The sequence below is a fragment of the Oratosquilla oratoria genome, chromosome 43, assembly GCF_046742065.1.
Source record: "Oratosquilla oratoria isolate Oo_2021 chromosome 43, ASM4674206v1, whole genome shotgun sequence".
Lineage (NCBI taxonomy): Eukaryota > Metazoa > Arthropoda > Malacostraca > Stomatopoda > Squillidae > Oratosquilla > Oratosquilla oratoria.
In genome coordinates, this window is record NC_134819.1 from 19,600,408 (window position 1) to 19,617,907 (window position 17,500).

The following is a 17,500-nucleotide window of genomic DNA, read 5'->3' on the forward strand; positions in this document are numbered from 1 at the left end:
GAAGACAGAGTCGTCGTCCTGGAAGGAAAAGAAAGAATTATTACGAGGAGAGGAGGAAGAGGAGGAGGAGGAGGACTGAGAGTGGAAAGCTCGTCATTTTTCCTACATCAATCTGACTCTGCGTCGGCCTCGCGTAGAAGCAGGCAACTGTTTTATGACTATCGGTTCGATAACGATAAAATAGTGTCGTTCCTTATACAGAAAAATATCGTCCTTTTTTTTTTTACCCCCGCAGTGAAATACGATCTTTCCGCTTCCACAAGTAGTTTTTTTGTGTTCTGTGTGTGTATGTACGTTCGAGTGTACGTAAGGAGTGTGCGTCGAAGTCAATGGTGGCACAAGAATGGATTGCGTGACCACCTCGCCGCGGAAAGATGGATTTCCCCACATCAAAGTTCCCCAGCTCTGGGGTCGCGACCCTAAGTGGGGTACCCCCTGAGGGAGGTCGCGACCCTAAGTGGGGTACCCCCTGGGGGGGGGTCGTCAAGACGTCTTGAATGCTAGATTAATATCAAGCTTCCAAATTCATATTGCTATAATAAAATTCAATGATGTTAACATTGTCTTTTATAACCTTACATTACATTTCTTACGCATATGTCTATACTTGTCCCCTACTTTTTACAGTCAACGACTAGTCATATATATTTGTTTGTTATTATTTGTCAACTTGTTTATTATTTGCTTGATTTTTATTTATCATTATTTATGTGTCAATTCATTATCATTTACTATTTACGTGTTTGTTTATTATTAAACTATATCTATGCATTTTTTTTATTTTCTTTATTACTATTTATATTATAACAACTTTTATTTATTTATTTTTATTTATTTATCATTATTATATATTTTTTCGCATCCGACCTAGTTATGGACCAAAGGGTCTCTTGTCGCCATGCTCCGTCTTTATTATCCTTTGTAATTAACACATATACAAATATATTTTTGGGTCGCGATCGTATCATGAGGATCATATTGGGGGTCGCCTGAAAAGAGAAGAATTTGGGAAACACTGCCCTCTATCCTAGGTCAACCGAGCAACGGTGAGGGGTTCGTCTATTTGCTGAACAGTGTGTTAGCGTGGTATGTTGTATATCATACCATTATTGTACATTGTACTGGTGTGTTGCTTATTTGGGGAATTATATGTTTCCCCCCTCTTTGTAAAATTGTCATATGTTTTGTTGTTTGTTGTTTTATTATTCATTGTAATTATGTGTAATCATTGTGTATATTTGTAATTATATTGGAATCGCAAATGCGATGCATGTCTGTTCGAGCCGAATTGGCAGCTTGGCGTCAGTGTTGAGAGCCAGCTCTCTTTGTATACACACGCATTAGTTGTCAGTGGTACCAGAGATTACAGTGTATTTCCCACCAATTGACTTTCATTTCTTGTAGCCACACGGTACAACAGAATAGTCTGGCGATGTTGGGTTAGATGTTCTTGGGAGATACATCAGCCCCTTACCTTTCTGCAGCTTTACCTCATTCTTATCAGAACTACTTTATTCTCACAGTTATTCCAATTCTCCTTTCATCTTTACTTAGTAAGCATCTCGGCGCAGCAAAGCATGTGGCCTGGCTAAGACTAAACGGTTCTGGACTCTTCTTCACCAAGAACGTTAGTACCTATAGGAAATTATAGTAAACGACGATTTACAACGGTAGTCATTATTGTCAGCACTGCATTCTTCTCGACACTTTCATCGCTATACACAACACCGTCCTCCTCCTCTTCCTCCTCCTTCTCCTCCTCCTTGCCCTCCTCTTCCTCTTCCTTATGCTCCTCTTTATCATCATTATTACTCATACTGATGGAATCACCGGAACTGTCTTTGACATGTGCAAATCCGTTTGTCATTTTATCGAAGACCGACAAACATGTCTGCAAAACGTCTTCATGCCAACGTGATTAGTATTCAGTCTCGACTTTGTGAAGCCCTTTTTTGCATTTTGCCCTGGACGTGTCGTTTTTCGGGAAGACACGAAAGACAATAGCGATATCACCCCTACCGAAAAAGGCCCCCTTATTGTTCTCCATTATAGATAGTCTAAGAGTATAGCTTACCGCAAAAACGAGCCAACTTTAAGATCAATGACCAAGGAACACACATTTCCGACATTGGGAAGAGGTAGGAACTCCAAATTTATAACAATAAATTAAAATAGTTTATCCTCGTTTTGCGAAATAACTTGATACGTGATCATAATCTACTGCCATCTATGAATTCGCTTGCCCGCACGAAAACTGCAAGCTTCTCAATTTCTTTTTGACTAATGTAGAATTTTTCTAGCAGCCCGCTGTCCAATTGCTCAGGAGGCATGTGAGAAACAACGTTTAGACCATCTTCAGCTGTTTCCTCATGCGGAGTAATCAGTGCATGAAAATGATAACAACGAATCCTTCCTAGAGGATTAACCTGTCACATACGAGCTGGTGCCCCAAAAATGCTCTTTTAAAGAGAGCCTGATACATTCCCTACAAAGAGAATACTAGTAGAGAATGCAAACATCACATGCTAGTCGCTCTTTAGAGAGCCTGGGCACTCTCTGCATCAGATAAAAAAAAGGCTCCAGCTATCTATATACATGGAGACACGACCTTTTGTACCCTATCTTCCATCTACGGACATTTGATCACCTCAGCAACAACTCACGGAGTGCCACGGACATAAGTTGTCCTTAACTTGATATCTGCCATCATTGTGTGACATCTCCACCCCTCCTTTCTTATAAATTTGTATATATTGCCTTACATTGCAATCGTCTTACACTTAAGTATTCTAAATGAACGAAACTTTAAATACGAAGGTGATTGAAGTTTAACTGTGGTTGGTTTTAATGTAGGACGCCTTAAGGAAGAATTACTCCTCATTTTTACGAACATGCATATACGTGTATGTATACGAATACACTTATAATTATGTGCTTGTGTGTTTACAGTATTATATTTATATGTAGATAAGCAAACATACATGTATAAATGTATGTGTGTTTGAAAGGGGGAAAGGATAATGGTAAGAGACGCTGGAAAGGCAAATGGGGAACAAAGGGAGGAAAGGAAATGGAAAGGGAGTGGAGGAGAGAGAGAGAGAGAGAGAGAGAGAGAGAGAGAGAGATGGATAGATAGAGAGAGATAGAGAAATATATATAGAGAGAGAGATAGACAGATAGATACAGATAGATACAGAGAGAGAGAGAGAGAGAGAGAGAGAGAGAGAGAGAGAGAGAGAGAGAGAGAGAGAGAGAGAGAGAGAGAGAGAGAGAGAGAGAGAGAGAGAGAGAGAGAGAGAGAGAGCGCGCGCGGAGGTGTGTGTTTCAGACCAAGCTATTCTTTAGCGTCGGCTTGAAGAATGCCGCCATATTTCGCGGCCGTGTCGAGCCCGGCTTTCCTTTATCGCTTGAGTAATTACTGGAATATTTCGTGTCGATTAAGCTGACCATAATTTGTTGCTTCTACTCCTACGCCTACACCTGGGATAAACTTCACTTCGACACAGACGTCACTTGGAGTGCCGGCCCCCTCCCCCTCCCCGCCCCCGGGTCTCAACCCAATGACATATTGTAAAGGCATAGACCTGGTTAGTAGCCGAGGATTCCATGCGCCCGTGGATGGTCCGCGAGGTATAAAAGGAGTAATTGTTTCCCGGTTGACAACTTTCAGCTCCGAAGGCAGTCTTCAACTATTTCGTACTGGCTGACACCAGAGTATTTTATTCAGCAGATGGGTGGCCCTCAGCTGGGAGAGGCTGATTAAATTTCGATTAAATCTATTAATGACTTATGGATACACTCAATCTGTCGTCGGGCAATTTTATTCATGTAAGAGGAAGTTCTTCTGTAGGGAATAGGTTCAGTTTAATGACCATTTCATTCATTTGATTGGTCGTTTTCAACTAGAGGTGTGTGTGAATGTGTGTGTGTGTGTGTGTGTGTGTGTGTGTGTGTGTGTGTGTGTGTGTGTGTGTGTGTTCACCTTGGTCTTTGGATCACGTGTTGGACTCGTGATCGACAGCTATTTCCCTCCCGGAAGAGAGCTCAGATCTCGTATGACCGATCTATGGGTAATGCTATGACCTTACACTCACACACACACACAACTCCCCGCCCACGAGAGTTGGAGTAACGACTCGAGGCGCAGCGATACTGAATTAATTTTAGCCCTGGGCAGGATTCGAACCCAGTACCCCCGGTACCACCGTGGTGAGAGTCTGAGCCTCTACCAACTGTGTGTGTGTGTGTGTGTGTGTGTGTGTGTGTGTGTGTGTGTGTGTGTGTGTGTGTGTGTGTGTGTGTGTGTGTGCGTGTGTGTGTGTGCTCGTGGGCGCGCGCGCGCGTGTGTGTGTGTGTGTCTTGGTCAAAGATATTTCAGTTAACGCTTTCCACCCGATAATACAACCTATATGTTATGCTCTGTTGTTCTGATTAGAGGTAATTTTATAAAACTGAGGGAGCAGTCATCGAGGTGAAGGTGATCTACCTTGAATTACAAAGGATTACAAAGGATTACAAAGGCGGAGCATGCCGACAGGAGACCTTTTGGTCCATATCTAGGTCGGATGCGAAAAAAAAATCATAATAAAATAACAAATAAAAAATATAATAATGTAAATAACAAATACAATACATAAATAAATGCATAGGTATAGTTACATAATAAACAAACAAATAGTAAATAATAATAAATTGACATATAACTAATGATAAATGAAAATCAGACAGACAAATGATAACAAAACAAAAAAAAATTATGTAAAATAAATTATAATCCAGGATTATTATCATTTATTTTTTCTTTCTCTCTTCCTTCCTTTAACCTTTTTTTTTTCTTTGAGTGGCTATTGGAAGGTTATTGAAGGCTACTGAACTCAGACACGTGGTGGTCGAGTTTCCTACGAAGAGAGACATAAATTGTTCTTAATTTTTTTCCTTTTCTATTTACAACTGAAATGTTTCTTTATTCTAAAAGGAGATGGGAACTTTTTCCCCTTTACTTGAAAATATATTGGTTTTTCAACCTTCTCATATGTGTTACTTCTCGGTCAATGGGACACGCTTTTTCAGCCAAATGTGAATTTAAAATATTTTTAACAACAACACGCGATAGCCAGACGTCAAAAAAAAACTTACTTTCTTGACTGTGCCATGTTTATGATACCATGTTTAGTGTGCTTTCAGATGTGTTAATTATATACTGGAGTATATAAACATTTCACTGCGCGTTCGAGTGCGAGTCAAATGTCGGGTGATGAAAGTAAACACTATGTGGCTTCAGATATACGAATGTCTCAAATATCAATTCGGACGGTACATTTACCCCAAAATTTGTTTCTATTTGGACATGCATAAAAAAATCTCTTTGCAACAATATGAAATAATGTACTTAAATTCTTATTGCTTTTGGCAATGTGACTGCGTAGACATTTTCATCGTCTTTCGAATTCAGTGTGGTAAATAATTTTGAAAAGGAACGACTCAAATATCAGTTCGAATGTTACATTTTACCCAGATATCTTTTTTCATTTAGACATACATAAAAAAATCTCTTCGAAACAATATGAAACAGTGTACCGGTACTTAAACTCTTATTGCTTTTGGCAACGTGACTGTGTAGACATTTTCTTCGTGTTTCGAATTCCGTGTGGTAAATAATTTTGAACAGGAAGATGATTCTGTAAGAAGTTACACAAGGTTTGAAACATACCAAACCCACAATGACAAATGTTTTTTAGAAAATGTACTTACGTGTTTTTCTCCTTCCCTTTGGTGAGCATAAATAAAAGCAAAAGGAAATCAATGTTAACTGTTGAATAAGAACATTTCTGAAACGTTTGTCAGGCTAACTGATAACTGCGGTCTGAGGTTTGGCTTGAGATGGCGACAATAATCGAATTCTTCCCTGACATTTCATCATCGATGACTGTAATCATACATGCAACAGTGTGCTGCTGTTGCTGATAATGATGTTAAAACAATGATAATCATACTAACCAGAATTATGCTGATTCTCACTAGAATGCTACTGCTAACTATGAGAATGATGATAATGGTGATGAGCGCCATTTGAGTGAACGTTATGACCATCATCATCACCATCATCATCGTCATCATCATCGTCGTCATCATCACCATCATCATCATCATTGTTGTTGTCGCCACTCGTATCACCATACACCACCATCTCCTCTTCCTGCTCTTCCCACTCCTCTTTCTTTTCCTCCTCTTCCTGTCCTCCCACTCCTCCTTTTCCTTCTCCTCTCCTCTTCCTTCTGCTCCTCTTTACCATCATTATCACCACTAATGTAATCACGAGAACTGTCTGACATATATAAATCCCTTTGTCTTTTTTATAAAAAAAAAAACAACTTTAAAACGTCTTTATGCCAACATGATGGCTATTTAGTTTCGATTTTGTGATGCCCCTTTTCGCATTTTGCCCTGATTAGATCGATGTCACACTACACGGCTGGGCCGGATGCGGCCATATCATTGGAGAGTTTAATTATCTTAATAAAACCACCTGGCGGCAGCAGCCATAATTTCCCATGACGACCAACATCTCCCCTGATTAAAATACTACCATAACCTAAGGGAGAATTTACTGCAATGGCGGTGAGAGACAGTGTGATACTGATCAACTTTATAAGACTAAGGCTGCGCTTACACGATTCGAATTGATTCAGTTCATGAAGAATCAAACCGATTCGCGAATCGTGTTGATTCGCCACACTAGTTTCAATGTAACCGTTTATTACTCCAGGCGAATCGGCGTGATTTGAAATGACTCGATTCGCAAGGCGCAAGAAACGGATACGTTGAAAAGCTTGGCGTAAGAAACGGTTACGTTCAAACTAGTGTGGCGAATCAACAACACGATTCATGAATCGTGTTGATATTTCATGAATCGTCTTGATTCTTCATGAATTGAATCGATTCGATTCTCTTGATGTAAACGCAGCCTAAAAGGGTCAGAATCAGCACAAAATCGGGTCTTGAGGAACCCAAACTGCCGGAAGTCTTCTTCCAGATGAAGGAGATCACTTATCGTTCATCAGGACAGAACCTACGAAGAAAGATCGTCTTCGACCTGGAGATATCGATCTCTAAGTCGTGACAGAAGAACAAGCATTCTGGAACATCATCTCGGAACTCACCATCTTCGTCATCGCCCTCTTCCTCCTCCTCCTCGTCGTCGTCGTCGTCATCGTCGTGACTCTCGAGGACGGGCAGGTTGGCACCGAACCTCTGGAGGCAGAGGTCGAGGTGCTGCGCCAGCAGACGACCTGACCTTCGACCCGAGAGCTCCTGAAGTTCGACTCTACTCAGTTGACACAAGTCGGCACCTAGCAGAGAGAGAGAGAGAAAGAGAGAGAGAGAGAGAGAGAGAGAGAGAGAGAAAGAGAGAGAGAGAGAGGCGAAGAGAGAGAGAGTAGGGAAGAGGGAGGGAGTAGGGAAGAGAGAGGGAGAGTAGGGAAGAGAGAGGGAGTAGGGGAGAGAGAGAGAGAGAGAGAGAGAGAGAGAGAGAGAGAGAGAGAGAGAGAGAGAGAGAGAGAGAGAGAGAGAGAGAGAGAGAGAGAGAGAGAGAGAGAGAGAGAGAGAGAGAGAGAGAGAAAGAGAGAGAGAGAGAGAGAGAGAGAGAGAGAGAGAGAGAGAGAAAGAGAGAGAGAGAGAAAGAGAGAGAGAGAGAAAGAGAGAGAGAGAGGGAGGGTGGAAAAGAGAGGAAAAGAGAGAGAGAGGAGAGGAAGATAAGAATAAGAAGCGATTAATCCACGAAAACACATTTTTTACTATCTATTTAATAAAATTGTCTTGCGCTTATAACAACAAAATGTTTCAAGAAGACTACGTGCATACAATACAATATGATATAATATGATATATCACAATATGATATAACATAAAACATTTTAATACAATAAAATGTAATACAATATAGTAGATTGATATAACATAATATAGTATGATACAATATAATATAATATAATATATAATATAATATAATATGATATAATATGAATATAATTTATAATACAATATTAGTATAATATATGATATATTATATAACATATACTATAATATATATGTAAAATATTATAATACACTGTAATACAATGTATATCGATTTAACACAATATGATAAAATGTACAGCATACTATTATTACACTGTAATTTATGATATAATACAATATCACGAACACACACACACACACACACACACACGCACACACAGAATGCATTTTCAAATAAACAAGAAATAAATAGAGCATTCGGTAGTTCAAAGATGTCGAAATAATCGAATATACTCAAAATAATCTGGAATCTTTTTGTGTGATTCAGTTCATTAGATGACAACAAAGTAATGACAGGTAATTATAGTTCATCTATATGAAATACACACCCGCGGACGCGTGCTTAGGATAACGAAATTACGAAAAAGGTGAGAAGCTTTGCAAGAACATAAAAACATAAGAATAAAGGAGACTGCAAGAGACCATAAAGCCTACACTAGGCAGCTCCGCATCCATCACCACCTGTCATCCCCATCCATAAAGTTGTCTAATCGTTTTTTTGAGACAACTGATAGTTTCAGCGCTTACTACCTGGTTACTAAGCTTACCATTGTCCGGAAGTAGCGATGGGTCGATGGGCTGGCGAAGTCCGAAGCTCTTCTTGGCCCACAGGAGCCAAGCCTCGATGTGCGACGCCTTCCAGCAACGGGGGTCTGCCGATCGGGGGAAGGAGAAACAGGTATTAGGCGAATTGTGTCTACGAGGGGCTCTCTCTCTCTCTCTCTCTCTCTTTCTCTCTCTATCTCTCTCTCTATCTATCTATATCTCTCTCTCTCCCTATCTCTCTCTTTATCTCTATCTATCTCTCTCTCTCTATCTATGTCTCTCTATCTCTCTCTATCTATCTATCTATCTCTCTCTCTCTCTTTCTCTCTATTCATCTCTCTATCTATATATCTCTCTATCTATATCTATATCTATCTCTATATATCTCTCTCTCTCCCTATCTCTCTCTCTCTCTCTCTCTCTTACACACACACACACACACACACACACACACACACACACACACACACGAAACGCATACTCATGCACTGCAAGTGACACGATTGTTTGTTTCTTTGAGCCTTTATATTGGCGATCTACCCAGAAGAAACTGATTCCTGGGATGTTATTTACAGATTTTCTGCTTGTCATATATATGCTTGATTAAAGGACAGAACAAAAAAGAAAGAAAAAACGAAAGAACTGAAAAAGAAGGAGAGAGAAAAAAACGAAAGAGAGGAATAGAAGAAGGAAAGAGAGACAAGAATGAAGGAAATAAAGGAAGCATGTAGTAAAAAAAAGAGAAAGAAAAATAAAGAAACAAGGAAAGAAAATAAATAAATAAATACAGAAAGAATACCGTGGAACCCGAAGACATTCAAAAGAGAAATTCCATGCACAGCTGAAAACCTCTCATTAGGAGATATTCAACTCAGTCACGATTCAGCTAATTTTTTGTTTGCAAACATTGCTACGGAATATTTTGACAAGAATATATCAATTAACAACACAACTATCCTTGTCATTTCAAGTAATGGGTCCCCTTTTGGTTCTCTTAACTCTTATGAATGTAATTTTCTTAATAACTTATATCATAATATAAACAACCATAGTTTTTGGAATCTTTTGGCAAGAATTTAATAATTGACAACACAAATATCATTGTCATTTTAGGTAATGGGTCCTCGTTTTGTTATGTTAATTCTTATAAATGCAATTTCTTTAATAATTTACATTGTAATATAAACAACCGTAGTTTTTGGAATGAGAAGAAATTTACAAAAAAGAAACAACAATAACAACAAAATCCATAATGGCTTCCCAGACTCCATTCATCTTTAAAAACGAGCATAATGATTTTAGCTGAGGACGCAAACACACACACACACACACACACACACACACACACACACACACACATATATATATATATATGTATACATATATATATATGCAGAAAAACCACTAGGAAAATAACAGAAATGAGACCGAGCGCTTTCGTCTATTCAGACATTTTTTCTGAAAATGTCTGAATAGACGAAAACGCTCGGTCTCCTTTCTGTTATTTTCCTAGTGGTTTTTCTGCATACTAGAATCACGCGTTCAAGTGATTTCTTCTGCATATATACAATCTACACATAAATATATATACATATATAAACATATATATATATATATATATATATATATATATATATACATGCGGGCACACACACACACACACACACACACACACACACACACATATATATATATGTATATGCACATACATATATATATATATATATACATAAATATATATATAAACATATATATATATATATATACATATATATACACATATGTACATATATACAGTATATATATATATACACACATATATATATACATAGATATAAATATATATGCATAAATATTATATAAACATATATATTTATATTTATATGTACGTATGTGGTTTCAAGCAAGCTGTGTTCACTACGCGCACGCACACACGAACACACTCTCGCCCTGAGTGTGTGTGTGTGCAAGGCCGCGGCTGCTCTCCTCCCTCCTCCCCGAAGGTCACAGCGCAGGTGGGTCACTAGTTTACTCCCCCTCCTCCTCCCTCCCCTCCCCTCCGCTTCGCCTCGATATCTGCATCGCCCGAAAACCTTCCGGGCACGCTGGTGATTGTAGAACGCTTGTAGTATCTTCGAAGTGCCACGGGGCTAGCCAGCCATCGAGGGGTAAAGTGTAATTGGTTCTTCCTTTTCTTCGTCCTCTTCCTCTTCTCTTCCTCCCTTCCTCCCTCCCTCGCTTCCCTCCTCTTCCCCCGGCCTCGCCTCACCGGCCACCTCTCACTCCCTCCCTCCACCGCCTCCGCCCATTTTATGAATGAGCGTAGTAGCGGCGTCCGAAGGCGAATATATTGTGAGTTTCTAGTTTCGGGACGGTTGCCACTTTGGTCATTTTATTACGAAAAGTTCGTCGTTTTGGTCACGTTAAAGGCGAGTCAAGACTGTCATAGCACAAGTTAAGAGTTCACATTTAAAATTATCTTATGTTCCTGTCCGGTGGAGACTTATCTCAAAGTATTTTTTATTCCACGGTTGCCAGATGTCAATACTTACATCAAATCACATTTAACTCCAAAAGAAATATCGATTATTTAACTAAACATATTTCTTTATCTGAGTCAGGGAATTACCAATATTGACCTTAAAATGTGTGAGACTACAACCCAATAAACCCAAAACTTTCAAATCACGTACAAGTGCGTTTCGGAGAGCTGGCGATGACGTGTCGATGACGTCATGCTGAAAGCAATGAACCCACAAGTGAGCAAGTTGCCAGAGGGCGCTAGTTGCGCCTCTCGGAGAATTTCTACTTTAGGCGAAACTCCTTGGCAGCTCGCTCTCTCTCTCTCTCCCTCTCTTACGAAGAACCGTGGATTACTCGAAGTCTATTCCTTTACTGACGGATCCCCACGAGCGCTACCGAGGTCCCGACCCCAAATTCTATCTTCCTATATGGAGGCGGAAGGAGGCTGGCTTCGTCGAATTCTTGGCGAAAATGTAAACACTAATGGTTTTAATGAGTATACAAACAGGCTACACGCGGCTTCACGCGTGTACGTGCGTCCATGGACGCGAACGCATGCGCATAAACACACACACACACGCGCGCGCACACACACACACACTCTCTCTCTCTCTATATATATATATATATGTATATATGTATATATATATATAAATATGTATATGTATATATATATATGTGTATGCATATATATGCATATATATACATATATATATATGCATATATATACATATATATATGCATATATATATATATGTATATATATATTATATATATTGATGTATATGTGTGTACATATATCATTGTTAATTTAGGTAGTGATATTACTGTAAATGCAGTATTAACTTGTATGAATGTATTATGGTATTTATTAAGATGGGAACGAAATTTTGTGGTGATATCATTAGTTGTACAGATCGTAAGAAACGGGAAAAAAGATTATTACATGTTCTAATTTTCCTTATTATACTGTATAGAAAGACGATAACAAGAGATATAACTATTACATCAACGTGATTTTTTGAATATGATTAAACTTTTTTTTTTAATTACACTGTGGCTGTCTCTACTGGAGGCATAACAATGTGACTAATTGAGGTATATTTCTTAATAATGTAACAATGTACATCATTCTTGGACATGCAACCTAATTTCAAGAAAGAATGCATGTTACGTGGGTGTTACGTAAAGTTCTTGGCCAGGGCCCCGTCATTTGTCCAGAAAGTTCACGGGTGGGGGGGGGGAGCTATTTTTAACTGAACAGTAATTTGGTTCATCCCACTGCTGTGTTACGCGATGATGTGTCTAGAGAGCCATCTGGATGCCTCACTGCAGAACCTTCATGGGCAGAATCATTTAGATAAATACCTAAGTAAGATGCTGTAATGATTATAATTTATCTTATATTATTTATTTTTGTTTTGTTATAATTTGTCTGTCTGATTTTCATTTATTATTAGTTATATGTCAATTTATTATTATTTACTATTTACCTGTTTGTTTATTATTTTAACTATACCTATGCATTTATTTATGTATTTCATTTGTTATTTACATTATTATAGTTTTTATTTATTATTTTATTATCAATATGATTTTTTTTTTTTTGCATCCGACCTAGATATGGATCAAAAGGTCTCCTGTCGGCATGCTCCGCCTTTGTAATCCTTAGAACAGTCGTCTTAGGGTAAACAAGCACAATAATTCACGAAAGATCACGGAACAGATAAATACGGCACAAACACCCCAAACAGGAGCGCTTCGAAAAACCACAGCATCAGGAGGCAGTAGTTGCGTTAACAACCAGATAGAGAGAGGCTCGGGTTTCAGACAACGGCGAGGCGAGTTCGGGGAGATGGTCGTGACTCAAGAGGGCGGGAACAAACGGACAGACATGGGAACGAGAGAGTGATTCACGGGGGTCACAGAGGCACAGCTCACGATTGCTTGTTGGACCTCCCTTCGTCAGCAGCGTCACGCTCTGACACACGGGCGACGGAAACGGTGAAATCCGAAGTCACCGCTCCGGGTCAACGGAAGCGAGGGATGAGATGAGCCGGGGGTGACGATAACACATTGCTGCGGAACATCCGTTGAATTTTGTTTAGACCTGCGTATGTTTACATGTAGATAAGTATATATATATATATATATATATATGTATATATATATATATGTATATATGTATAAGTATGTATATGTTGTGTGTCATTTCTGGTCGTTCCTTTTGTACGGCATGGCTGGTTCGATGCTATCGCCTTTGTTTCATAACAAGCAGTCACTAAGGCAAAGGTTCGAGTCCTTGCGGTGGAGCCTATATGTTTATGTATAAATGATAATAATAGTGATAAAAAGCTAACTAAATTAACAGCGATACAGAGATCTACCTACATACCAAGAGTTTTCGCCCCTTATATGGGAGGTTCTACCCCCGACCTCACCATCTTTTCCTCCCTCTTAGCATGTCTGTATCCCGCCCACTTCCCTGGGTCAGAAGCAATACAGCAAGACACAGCACATTCACAACAGAGCCGCTTCATTTAATCGGTGACCCCCACTCTCCGTCCCCTCATAAAGAAAAAGAGAAGACGGGGAGAGATCCCTTCGGGTTGCGTCAAAATACCATTCACAAATGTATGCAGGTACGTATATAGGTATATGGGTTTCATGACACATAAACGGTTCCGTTCCTTAGGTCACATGATGTGACCTAACTCGCGGGGACGTATCTGACGACAAGCGGACGGAGTGGTTAACCTAGTGGGGATCGCTGAGGACCGCTTGACGGAACGACCGAGCGCTGTACAGGCGGAGGATATCGTGCGGTGACTGATGGCGTTCGCGGAAAGGCAGCTGAGGTCGGAGGAAGAAGTTAATGCTCAAGGACAAGCGGGTGACAAGGGCAACGAAGGTTGAGAAGGGCACTTACAGGGCTAACGGGGCTCCTCTTCAAGGAAGCTGAGGATATGATAACAAAAAGTAATAACGAACACACGTACACACACACACACATACACACACATGCGCGCGCGCGCACATACACACAAACACACACAAAAACACACACACACATAAAAACACAAACACATAAAAACACACACACACACACACACACACACACAAACACACACACACACAAGCACACACACAAACACACACACACATAAAAAAACACACACACACACAAACACATACACACAAACACACACACACATAAAACACACACACACACACACACACACACACACACACACACACACACACACACACAAACAAAATTAAAAGGAAGACTGTGGGAGATGTAAACAGAAGGAGAGAGGAAAGGAGAGAGAAGGAGAGATAATAAAAGAGAGATAGGAAAAGAGAGAGGGACAGAATAAGAGCTAGAGAGAGAGAGAGAGAGAGAGAGAGAGAGAGAGAGAGAGAGAGAGAGAGAGAGATGGATATATAGATAGAGGTACATAGATAGATAGATAGATAGAGAGAGGGTGGGAAGGAGGAGGGTGGTTGGTGGGGGAGGGGTGGTGGTGGTGGTGGTGGTGTTTGAGACCGTCGGCAACCCGGTCGGTGTGGCCGTCCCCAGAAGAGCGGCGATGAGTCAGTCACTCCGCCATGGGACACTGAGCATCTCGTTGACTCACTCGCTCGCTCGTTGGACAATCTGGCCACTGTGCACTTTTCTCGCGTCAATATCAATAGGTAACAATGTACTTCTTTCCCTTTCCGCTCCTGACCCAAATTTGTGTCGTCGCCAGATTAAAGAACGTGGCTAGCGCGTACTACCAACGGAACTTAGGTAGTCGCAGTGTGTGTTTTGTTTCATGCGAGTCTTTATTTTGGCGAGCATTCCGGCTAGTTGTATGTCAATGAGGCAAATTGATTTACAAGCTTCACCGTTGAGATTCAAACGCTCGTATAAGCGACTGCTTCTTACAAAAAAAGGACGATACCGTTATGCTATTATAACCGTGCAAAACGTATATGTTTATATATGTTTATATATATATATATATATATATATATATATATATATATATATACAGATATGTGTGTGTGTGTGTGTGTGTGTGTGTGTGTGTGTGTGTGTGTGTGTGTGTGTGTGTGTGCTTATTTGTGAGTGAGTATCTGTATGTGTGTGGGGTCCTTGTATATGTGTTTGTGTGTGTGTGTGTGTGTGCGTGTGTGTGTGTATGTGTGTGTGTATGTTTGTGTGTGAGTGTGGGTGTTTGTGAGTGTGTGTGTGTGTGTGTGTGTGTGTGTGTGGGTGTTTGTGAGTGTGTGTGTGTGTGTGTGTGTGTGTGTGAATGTTTGTCTGTGAGTATGCGTATGTGTGTGAATGTTTGTCTGTGAGTATGCGTATGTGTGTGGGTGCTTGTGTGTGTGTTTGTGCATATATATTTGTATGTGCATTGAGATAGATAGAACTATATATATATATATATATATATATATATACATATATATGTATATATATATATAGAGAGAGAGAGAGAGAGAGAGAGAGACAGATGTATAGAGGAAAAACTAATAATAGAGGATTATATATATATCTATATATACATACATATATGTATATGTGTATATATATATATATAATGTATACATGTATATATATATACATATATATATATATATATATATATATATATAATGTATACATATGTATATATATATCATATATATATATATATATATATATGTATACATGTATATATATAGCATATATATATATATATATACATATATACATATATAGAGAGGGAAAGACAGAGACAGAGGAAAAGCGAATGAATATATATATATATATATATATATATATATATATATATATATATATGTATGCATGTATATGTATATATACACACATATATATATATATACATGTATATACATATATATATGTATACATGTATATATATATATATGTATACATATATATCGTATGTATACATATATATATATATATTATATATATACATATATGTATACATGTATATATGTATACATGTATATATGTATACATATATATGTATACATACTGTATATATATATATATATATATATATATATATATATATATATATGTATATAGACATATATATAGAGGGAAAGACAGAGACAGAGAGACATAGAGGAAAAGCGAATGATAGAGAATTATATTATATATATATATATATATATATATATATATATATATTTATATATACATATATATACGTATATATATACATATATATATATATATATACGTATATATATATACATATATATATATAACATATATATATACATATATATGTATATATATGTATATTATATACATATACATATATATATACATTTATACATATATATATATATATATATATATACATATACATATGTATACATATATGTATCTATATATATATATACATATGTATACATATATATATATCTATATATACATATGTATACATATATATATATATCTATATATATACATATGTATACATATATATCTATATATATGTATACATATATATACATAGATATGATATATATATATATTTATATATATATATATATATATATATATATATACACACATATATATATTTTTTTCTTTTCTAAACAGAAATGTAGTAGCACATTTGTAAATGACACACAGGAAACCCACAGTCGGTGAAAATAAACTTCGAATAAAGAAGAATCCTATATTTCGGCTATCAGCTGTAGCCCTCTTCAGTTGATAGCCGAAAAATAGGATTCTTCTTTATTCGAAGTTTATTTTCTCCGACTGTGTGTTTCCTGTGTGTCACACATATATATATATATATATATATATATATGTATATATGTATATATATGTATATACAGTATATGTATATATATAAATATAGAGAAAGGAAAAGACAGGGACAGAGAAACATGAGGAAAAGCGAATGATAGAGAATTGTATATTATATATATATATATATATATATATATATATACACATATATATATATGCATATATATATATATATATAAGCATATAAATATGTATATATATAATGTATATATATATATATATGTTATATATATGTGTGTGTATGTGTATATGAATATATATAAATGGTTAAAAACATTATGGAGAATTATCTGAATAGTTTCTTTCACTGAATGATTCGAGAAATGACTTTCGGCATCGACGGAAGCTAAAATTCCTTGAGGGGTTGTATTCCTGAGAATATCCACAAACTCATCCGTAGAACTTAAGGAATCGAGAGTATAAATATATGGAGTGAATAGATCATTGAACTGCTTAGCTGGCTGGTAAGTTGGGGTAGGTATCTGGGAAATGATGGGCCTTAATTTGCATCTTATGTTCCCG

General features: G+C 37.7%; 1 protein-coding gene across 2 annotated transcripts in view; it reads right to left on the reverse strand.

The window, feature by feature from the left end:
• LOC143021879 (uncharacterized) overlaps positions 1-17,500 on the reverse strand; it is a 341,932-nt gene that overhangs the window by 53,112 nt on the left and 271,320 nt on the right. For both annotated transcript variants that reach the window (XM_076179673.1, XM_076179674.1), the window contains exons 3-4: positions 8,625-8,729; positions 7,161-7,349 (exon numbers count right to left, since the gene is read on the reverse strand). In XM_076179673.1, coding sequence (XP_076035788.1) covers positions 7,161-7,349; positions 8,625-8,729 — 294 coding nt within the window. The remainder of the gene's footprint in view (positions 1-7,160; positions 7,350-8,624; positions 8,730-17,500) is intronic.